Source organism: Zeus faber, assembly GCF_960531495.2.
Source record: "Zeus faber genome assembly, chromosome: 15".
NCBI classification, from domain to species: domain Eukaryota; kingdom Metazoa; phylum Chordata; class Actinopteri; order Zeiformes; family Zeidae; genus Zeus; species Zeus faber.
This window is the reverse complement of record NC_137194.1, coordinates 5467693-5477692: the sequence shown is the minus strand read 5'-3', so window position 1 is coordinate 5477692 and position 10000 is coordinate 5467693. Positions and strand designations below refer to the sequence as shown.

At 55.5% G+C, this 10000-nt stretch overlaps 1 protein-coding gene across 1 annotated transcript in view; it reads right to left on the bottom strand.

The window, feature by feature from the left end:
• The window catches only part of agrn (agrin), a gene marked incomplete at both ends in the record, with an annotated part of 243326 nt that overhangs the window by 153421 nt on the left and 79905 nt on the right, over positions 1-10000 (bottom strand). The window contains one exon of the mRNA XM_080014535.1: positions 3573-3611. Within this exon, the coding sequence (XP_079870661.1) occupies positions 3573-3611 (39 nt within the window). The remainder of the gene's footprint in view (positions 1-3572; positions 3612-10000) is intronic.

Sequence of the window (10000 nt, the reverse complement as noted above, 5' to 3'; positions counted from 1 at the left end):
ACTAAAACCCCACACGGCGGGAGGCGTGTTTACAGTGCGCCTTTGATATCTTGATGTGAGGCATTTTCAGACCCCCGCCCCGACTCCCCCCCACCCCCCTCCCACACTCGCCCCTCACTCCCTTCAACACCCTCACAATCACCACCACCAGCCCCCCCACCACCGCCGCTGCCGCCCACTCAGATGAGGTAGATATTTTGCCTCCGTTTGTGTGAAATCTGCGATGTGAAAAGATTTAATTAAGATAACCCAACTACTCATAATTATTTCTGCCTCTCTCTGAGTCAGGCTTTCTGTCAAGAACACAGGGAAAGGCTCCGGCAGAATAAATTACAGCCACCCAGAGAATGTTCTCTCTCTCTCTCTCTCTCTCTCTCTCTCTTCTGATGGGGGCAGTGACCATGATGGGAAAAGTGCTGGCATGCAGCCGGAGCCTTTTTTTTTTTTTTTTTTTTTCGAAAAACTGATGGAAAGTTTTTGAAACAGTTCTTAGCCGGCGACAGAAAGCAGCTCCCCCCGCCCCACCGCCCCATCCCACCCACCGACTCCTCCGTCCGAGATCAAATGTCTTTTAGACCTGGGCCATCTTATTTCCCTCCTCTCTCCCCCCGAGAGGAGAGAATGTCTGGTCGGACGCTCCGGAATGACACGTCCCAAATTGAAGGGATCGAGTGTGAGCGCCTTGCTTACCGCCGGGCTGGGGGGGGGCTAAGTTATCTACGGCTCAGCTGCCTCTGTCTTCCTGGCCTGTCTTGGATCGTTTCTCCAACGGCGTCACCTGAGGTCGGAACGGAGAGGGGGCTCGCCCGCCACCGGCCGACCCGGTTCTGCCCCATTGTGCCGGACCGGAAACCCGGCACAGGCCTTGAGTCGTCTTTAAGGGGAGAGGAGGCGGCGGCCGCGGCGGCGGGAACGCTTAAGACCCAGCGCAAAAGGGCCGGATCAAATGGATAAAGCTCGCGTTAGGGACGGATGTTTACTGCAAAAGCTTAAACCAAGAGGGGCGGGCCGAGCGCTCGCCCGCTGCGTTTCGAGCGGTAACAAACGCGGAGCGGAAGTTCTGATCTCCTTCCCGGTCGTTCGACTCCGCCGCTGGCGTTCCCGTTTCCCAGAACCCACAAAACAAGCCCGTTTCCGAGCCCTCCGCCCTGTTTGGACAAGGACACCGACCGCAGAGTAGGCGGCGTCCACCGCCGCGGCCCGGAGGTCCTTGCTCCGTAATCCTTTGAGCTTCGGTTTCCGCAGGGCTCCCCGGCCTCGGCCAAACCCCGCCGTGGCCGTCTTATTACCGGGAGACGACAGGCAATAATGAGAGCGGCCCCGAGCCCGGCAACTGCCACGCCGAGCCTCCGACTAGAGCGTCTAATTAAAGGCCGCTTTGTGACTTTGTCACTTTTTTTGGCTGGTGTTTAGAGGTCCATTCATGGGGAGGGAACCGCCGGCTAATTGTGGGCGCTACACTGAGAGCCTGAGCCTCCCCCCCCCCAGATTTCTGACGTCGTGATCCGCGACTCATTAGACGAAATCACTCGCGCCGAATCCGAGCAATCGGAGAAAAGCCAGGCTGTTTAAAAAATGCTGTTTTTCTCTCCCCGAGTATTTTCTCATCCTGTGATTCCGTATAATTAAGCGCCTGCGCCCGGAGCGTCCTCGCCGGAGGACGAGTTCCCCGTCCCCGATCCCAGCCAGGTTTTAACCGACGGCGGGGGCGGGGGCGGGGGCTCTGCTCGTCCCCAGCGGCGGTGATCTTCAAGCGCGCCCCTCCCGCTGCCGCCGCTGCCACTGCAAGGAGGGGGACTCCGGGATTTGGGCCATCACTAATTGCCCCCCGCTAATCTGCCCCGGTGCTAAATGACCCAGAGAAACTTTGTTCCCGCGGGGCGAGCTTTAGTCCGGTGATTGGGGACGGTGCTTTTTATGGTTTGCTTGGCAAATATATTAAAAAGAAAAGAAAAAAAACAGGAAAAGCGGCGCAGGCTGCTTGACGGAGGGCCTACAGGACTATTGGAAACGTAATTAAGGCCTAGCGGTGGCTTTTAAACGGTTGACTAGTGCGGAAACAAACTGTGCCCTTCGGAGAGAAAGAACTTCCATACTCGGCAAACGAGCGACTCGGTGGATAAGAGCAGCACATTTTTCCTCTGGGAAGCAAAAACTTGGAGAGGAAGACGAACCTGGTCTGGTTTCTGGTTTCTCATTTTCCCGACAGAGAGCGAGGCTACGTCACAATGTTTGTTCGCACCGCCGCCCCCCCCCCCCCTTCCAAAAACACACATTTATACTCAACGGTGGACCTGTCGGAGGGACGCCGTCTTTTGTCGGAGCAATTTAATCCGTCGCTAAAAAGAAAACGAATAACTGCGACGAGTCTGGCCGCCGGCAATTGGAGCTACTTTTCTGCGGGGGCGGTTTGCCGGAGAAAAACAGAGAACCAAAAAACCCAAAATTGAAAATCCGTCTCGTCCGCGCCGATCGAGCTCAGTTCCTCGTCGGCAGCCGAATATTCTCCGGACGATCCCCATCATGGCGTGTAAAAAAATAGAAATAAAAAAATAAATAAAAAAATAAAAGAAGAAAAGAATCCCCCTCTCCCTCGTCCGTCACAAACGGCTCCGGCAAACAAGCCTGCCCCGCGGGGCGAGTGATTGAGCAATTATCAGCAACAGATTCGGCACAATCCTCCAGCGCGGCGGACGGGCTGAGTCATTAAGAGCGCTGCCTTTTCTCACTTTGCCCCCCAATCCCCCCCCCCCCAACGAAAACAAGGGACAAATCTTTGAGGGACCCCTCCCCCCCCCAAAAATGCCCAGACATAAAAATATAAAAATAAATAAATAAATAAATAAATGTGCATGATGTCTATCAAAGGCCGCGCCCGGTGCACCGCCTCTGATAAATATTCATGGCGACAGCCTGAGAAACCAGATGTTTCCCTTCAATTAAAGAGCGCTGAGCACCGGCGTTACTTGCCAATGAATTGCTATTTTTCTTTAATTAAGGACCAAACTGAAACAAAGCGGCAGACGGGCGAGGCGGCACACAGCGGTGGGGCGGGACGGAGGGGCCGCGCCCCCCGCCCCCCCTCACACGGCTGGAGCCAGATCTGTATGAAGGTGCCGCACCACGCCACGCCAAGCCACGCCACGCCACGCCACGCCACGCCACACCCGCAGCAACAGCCTTTTCCACCGTCGCGACCGCACCGGCCGCGTGGGGCAGACATCAGAAAGACACCTGGCACACCAAAAGAGCGCTTAAAATATATAGATATATATATATATATATATAAAATGATGAAAAAAAAAAAGGGGGGTTTTAATCCCCGTCGCTCTAAAACAGGCTGTAAAAGAATTTAAAATTCAACCCTAAGCCTAAGCGGCGCTCGGACGGGACACGGCAGAGGAGAGTCGGGCCCTGCCGGCCCACTTCAAAGGAGACCATCCATCTTCTGAGCCGGGGAGGTCATTATTTGTGTGCCCCCACCAGCCCACCCCACCCCACCCCACCCAACCACCCCCACCACCCCCACCCGGCCCGGCCCCGTAAGGCAGCAGAAAGGGAACAGGACTTACCATCGGGAGGCTGGGTCGGCGTGAAGTGCGGAGGCTTGTCTGAAAGAGATAAAGAGAGAGAGAGAGAGAGAGAGGGGAGACGGTGAGCGTTTGAGGAATAGCATTTCTTTTTTTTTTTTAGTTAACGGCAGATACGTGGACTTTCCCAGGGGTGAAGGCCAAGTAATTGAGTTGCTACAGACAAAGGGAAAAAGAGAGGGAGGGTGGGAGGGAGGGAGGAGAAGAGAGAAGGACTCTCTCTCTCTCTCTCTCTCTCTCTCTCTCTCTCTCTCTCTCTCTCTCTCGTTGCAGCTTTTTCTATCAAACACCTTTCAGCGGGGGTGCACTTCAGTCACAGCGGTTTCATCAGCGCTTCTTTGTTTAATTCACGAATTCTGACCCGACACCCTCGCCCCCGCCCGGCCCCGCCCGGCCCCGGGCCACGCCGAGGGACTGTCCTCACATGTGAGCGCGTGCAGAGGTGGTGACTTCCTTTTTGCACCTTTTCATCCGGCTCAATAATCCGGTGATTAAACCTTCCCGCCCGCGCAAACCTTCGCGGGGAGCAATGACACGCGCCGCCATCCCTCGCTGTACACACACACACACACGGAAGTAGATGTCATCAATCTCTCTCTCTCTCTCTCTCTCTCCCGAGGACGACCGATGACATCATGCGTAGTTCCGGGCTCCGTTTTCTCGACGGAGGATGACGTCGACGCCATGACTCCAACTCCCTGGATGGTTATATTTTTCACCGTGACACACTTCTTATCATGAAATAATCTCAGAAGAAGAAGAAGAAGAAGAAGAAGAAGAGGAAGAAGAAGCAGCCGTTGACCGGTAAAAACTGCACATAAACCCCTGTAGAACTGTGCTTATGGCCTATTTTGATGATGTATGCCCATTTTATTTGCCAAAAATGGAGACGGAGTCAAAGCTTTGGGTCTGGGCAGGAAGCGGCAGGTTACAGGGCGTGGCCAACGTCCACCGCCAGCACCTCCTACGCCAACGCCGCCCACACACCCCAACCACCCGCCCGCACACCATCTGCCTTCTCCCCAGCCAATTCGCTCGGGCGCGGGCAGCCGAGCCGATCCCCGGCGAGCCGCCGGCGCCGCGGAAACAGCAGGACGCAAACGAACAAAACAAACAAATAAACAGACACGTGGTGACGTGCGCGAGCGTGCACGTCACCGCCAGGGCGTCCCACTCTCCCTCTCTCCCTCCCTCCATCCCTCTCTCCTTCCCTCTCTCCCTCCCTCCCTCCCTCCCTCACTCTCCCTCTCTCACTCTCCCTCCCTCCCTCTCCTCTTCCCTCCCTCGCCCTCCCTCCCTCCCCCCCTCTCGCTCTCTCTGTCCGTCTCTCTGTGTTGTCTCTGCGGCGCTGCGAGGGATAATGAGGAAGATAAAATGCATCACATCAATTACCCCGTTAGCACATCGACCCCGTCAGCGCCGCACCGGGCTCCTCTTTCTCTGGGAACTCGGGCTCCTCTCTCCCTCCCTCCCACCCTCCCTCCCTCCCTCGCCTCACCCACCTTGTCCGCCCGCCCGCCCGTCCGCCCGGCTGGTTTTAAATTTGGGCTCACTTAAAATTGCTTGTCAACAGCCGGGAATTGGAGGGAGAAGAAAAAGGGCGAGCGAGGTGCGGAGAGACGGAGAGGGAGAGAAAAAGCCCATTCGGGGAGGGGAGAGGGGATGGGGCTAGAGGTGAATAATGAAGTGCCTGCCAAAGCTGTTTTCCAGTCAGTCATGACGGCAACTGATTTCCATACGGAAGATTTGAGGGGAAAAAAGGAAGGGAAAGAGAGAAGAAACGTAAGGGGCGTTAAAAGGAGACGTGTTTCCGGAGGACGGAGGACGGCGCCCGGCGCGGCAGTCTAGGCAAACACACCGAGAACAGACATGTGAGAGCGCGGGCGACATGTGCCGTGTGTATAAACACGGGTACACACAACTACACACACGGACGTACAGTAGCGCCACACGGGGAGGTGGCATACGGAACGAGCTGGAGAACCGTGCTCCTCATTTCCATAAAACAGAGGACAAGATAAAGCCTTTCCACAAACGTATCGTCCTTTTCCATCTCTCTCTCTGCTTCTCCGCGAATTCTGTGTGTGTGTGTGTGTGTGTGTGTGTGTGTGTGTGTGTGTGTGCGCGCACGCGTTTGTGGCATCTGTGTGTGAATGTCACACACTAGCCATCATTCACCTTATATCTCCAACAGATCAATATGTGTCCGACTGTGACATTTAGCCATCTGCCGGAGCGAGCGTGCGCACACCTGCGTAAGCCTCCGCCCGCCCGGCCGCCATAGGGCGAGGACGCCCCCTTCCCCCCCGCGACCCATGAACGCGCCGCGTGAACACCTACCGTCCGTCTTAAGGAAAGGGGGCTGCGTCGACTTTGGGTTCTACGGGAGGTGGCGTTTTTTTTTAAACCCTCACGCGACATGGGCGGCGGTCGCTCCCGAAGGCGGACCGGGGGGGGCGGCGACCGGGGGGGGCCGGCGGCCGCATCCTCGGCTCCTCCCTCGCTCGATTGCCGGGTTCTCCTTGAGCGAAGGCGCCTGACCCCTAAGGGCCCTCGATGGGTTGGGCTGGCTGACACGGCCGTTGGTGTGTGAATGGGTAAGCGCGAGGCACGGAGCGCGGGAAGCACTGACGAGTGGCCTTGGTGGCGAGGAAAGCGGCGTATGAATGCATCCATTTACGTGCAAAATAACCCTCTGTGTGTAAATAACAGCAAATAAAGGCTGAAACCGCTGTGACCCACTGTGCCACTAGATCAAGTGTCAATTTGAAAACAAACAAGGCACTCGTTCTTGTCGAAAGCTCCGCCGCCAGACAGCGTGCTGTCGCTTCGACTTTGCACCTGACAAATGCACTTATTGTGAAATCGCTTTCCACAAACGCGCCCGCGATATGATGTAATGTCATGCAATGCGACGGCCATTCACCTCGTATTTGTATTTCGCCACCCCGACGAGCAATGGGAAGACGGCCTTCCTCCACACCCCACCCATGACCCATCCACCCACACCCACAACCTCATCCAGATGTCCTTCTGGCCACATGGAGAGAAAAACAGCGATAATGGACCGCCTTTCACTTCATTATCTTCAAGCCTCGCTCGCTCTCTCTCTCTCTCTTTCTCTCTCTCTCTCTCTCTCTCTCTCTCTCTCTCTCTGTCCATTTGAGCGGGCTGAGAGATGGGGGACGTTTCAAACCGTGTGTTTGTATTTAAATCTAATAGAATCTGTCTGGCTGAAATTGATTCTGTGACACCTTCGGGATACAAATGAACCCCCCCCACCCCATCCCCACCCACCCAGAACAGCCGGCACGTCAAAGAGAGAGAGAGAGAGAGAGAGAGAGAGAGAGAGACAGAGAGACCAGAAGATACTGTGGCGGAGCCGAGCGAGAGAGAGAGAGAGAGAGAGAGAGAGAAGACAGGACTCTAAAAAGGAAGGCGCCCACCGCCGCGCCCCCTTTTCGGTCCTTTTTAATCAAGCCCTAACGCTGCGGCGTCCAAGGGGCCAGCGACGACGGCGCCTCGTACGTGACCGAAAACCTGGCCGACTGATAACAGCCAATCAAGCGGAGTCACACAGGGCGCGAGCGAGGGAGCGAGGGAGCGAGGGAGGGGAGAAACGACATGACGCGCGAGCGCGACAGGATCCAGCGCCACAAAGAGTTTTTAAACAAACCCGACAGTGATGAAGACGTCCCTAAACATTGGCCTTTTCCGCCTGGTTCACTTCCCTGACGGAGAGCAGCTCCGCTCGTTCTATTCTGAGAGGGCGACTTGGGCCCTTTCCATTCCAAGATTCGCAGGCAACTGGCGGGTCGGCCCGAAAATAGCCGTGGCTGTGAATCTGTGTGTGAACTGTGAGCGCGGTTTTGCTGCATTGACAAACGAAGGCAACGGCGCCGCCAAGGATTCCCAGGTGCTGCGGAACACCTGCGAGCGCAAACTCAAACTGCCACAACTCTGCATATCTGTCAACCCCCAAAAACACACATTTACCTACGGTAATGTAGAGGTAATTACGGATGACCCGACGGAGATGCTCACCTCCGTCGGACTGCGAAGTGGCATATAGCGGCTCAGGGAACCCAAAGGTCCCATTAAATGCTTTCTGGGCCGATCCCTTTAAGTGAGAATGTATCCACGTCTCGTCATGTCCGTGAACCTAGCAAGGCTCAACCACAAATGTGTTCCATAACTCGCTTGTACATGTAAATGTAAATGTACTGCACATTCAGATTCGGCGAATCTGTGACCGTGCTGCGTGGAGGACAGGCGCGCGCGCGCAAACTTGCTTTTCAGCGCTGCCGCTGCAGAGTGGAGCCCGCCAGTGAAAACAGTCACTCCCATCAGCGTAATTGGAATGTTAAGGTTGGCAACCTTGGCGGAAGTATCTCTTCGTCCATAAAACTCCCCTAACAACGGCTGCTCAATCCGAATTAACGATGCGGGAAGCCTCAACTCACGCCGCGCCCGAGATACTGTATCTCTGTGATAGGCGGGGACGTTTCTCGCAGAAACGTCAGGACAACCCGAGAAGGGGCCGAACGCGGCAGCGACGGCGGGAGGAAAACGTGGAAATAAAAATCAAACACTTTAAAGTGTCTTACAGGAGAGACAACAGCGGTTATTTGCATACTAAGTGAGGAAGCAAAATCGCTTCTCAAGTGGTCACTGGAGACTCACGTCGAGACGAATGCTAATGCCGGCTGTGACTGCAGTCTCACACACACTCTGGGTAGAAATCCGGATCCAGGATGGGGATGGGGGCCAAAGCATCACGCTTTTGATCAACGTAGGAATGTAGGAAGAGTGCTGCTTGACAGAGATTGGCTATCGCTATGGGAAAGCTCGCCACCAAAAGTTATTTCAAGTTACGCTTCCAAACCACCAGGACTGCTGTCGTCCCTCAGACCGGGAAGGGGGTCGATGCAAGAGACATTTTGCAAAGATCGGGCTGCTTTGTACTACAGTTCAAAGTAAATGCCAAACCAGGATTTGGAAAAGCAGATAGGAGACTATGGAGCCTGCCGACAAGAGGCAATGTAAGGTCGAGATCTCTCGCCACTTTGGGTGGCGATAAGGCAGGCGAGCCAAGTCAAGTGGAGGAGCACGGCCACAACAAGGACATCCAGCGCGGCTCTTTCGTTCATTCTTTCTTTCATTTTCCTTTGTCATTCTTCCAATCTCACGATCAAGCGACAACCCCAATGAGGCAAGCAACAACTTTATTTTCACCACTGCCGTTGGGTAGCTAAAGATCGAACCCTCCATGCATCCAGCATTCAGACACGCACGCACACAGGTACACCGGTGTGGGGTGAACTTGGCATTTGCGGTGTTGACAAAGGCCGTGCAGGACGTATCAGGAACCCACGTACAGTTGTTGAGGAAGAGGAGCACGGCGAAGCCCAGCGTGGAGGTGGCCAGCAGGATGAGGCAGATGTTGCAGGGTATCATGAAGTAGCGCACCACCAGTGACACCTTGTGCTGGTACATGCGGTCCCGCTCCGGGGGCACCGCGGGGGGCGACGGGTAGCGGCACCCGCTCATGCTCCAGTCCGAGGACGCCCTCCGGTCGGGCGCGGACGAGAAGACGGGCCGCGGGGGGCGGCGCGGCGCGCCCAGGCTACCGTTGGCGAAAATGGCGACGGCGGGGTGCGGACCGCAGCGCAAAGGGAAAAGACAAGTATGAGGAGGCAGGTGGCGCCGAAGTCGCCGGCTAAAAACGGTTTCGGCTACAGGTCCAGCTGTGTGATGTGCGGGCCGGGCGACAGTTCCTTTCACAGAATCGCAAGCTTTTATTGGTTTCCAGGCAACGCATTTTCAGAGATAACAAAATCCATTTGGGGGATGGAGAAGGATGGACAGGGGTCTCGGGCTGTCAACCCCCCACCAGTCCAGGCTGTCTCCATTCTCCTGCTCACGCTGAGAAAAATAGAAAACTAATGGGCTTTTCAGTGAGTGTGTCCAAATGACTCAATACTTACAGTGCCCGGCGTATGTGTGTGGATCTAAGTGGGCGTTGGAAAATGTGTGGGTCATGGGTGCTAATGTGTCCTGGTGAGTTTATCGTGTCCACACGTGCTTTTTGGGAGTTACGCTGGGATATGGAGGGGGGGGGGGGGAATCCAGTCAAAAGCGTTTTGTTTGAGAGAAAAAAAAAAAAAGAAAAAAAAAAGAAAAAGAAAACGGTTGTTCATACATCCATCGGGAAAACTCTCCACGGTTAATCCACAGACAAGGATCCTCTTCCCTCTCTCGCCAGTGACACCTGAGGTCCGTTGTCGCAAGCGGCGTTGGGGCTGTCGGGTCCAGCACCAGCCAAGAAAAGTAGCTCCCTGTCCCAGAGGCGACGGCCGAGCATCTCCCGTCAGCCTCCCTGTGGCTGGTGGCCGGGGGGCGCGGTGGGC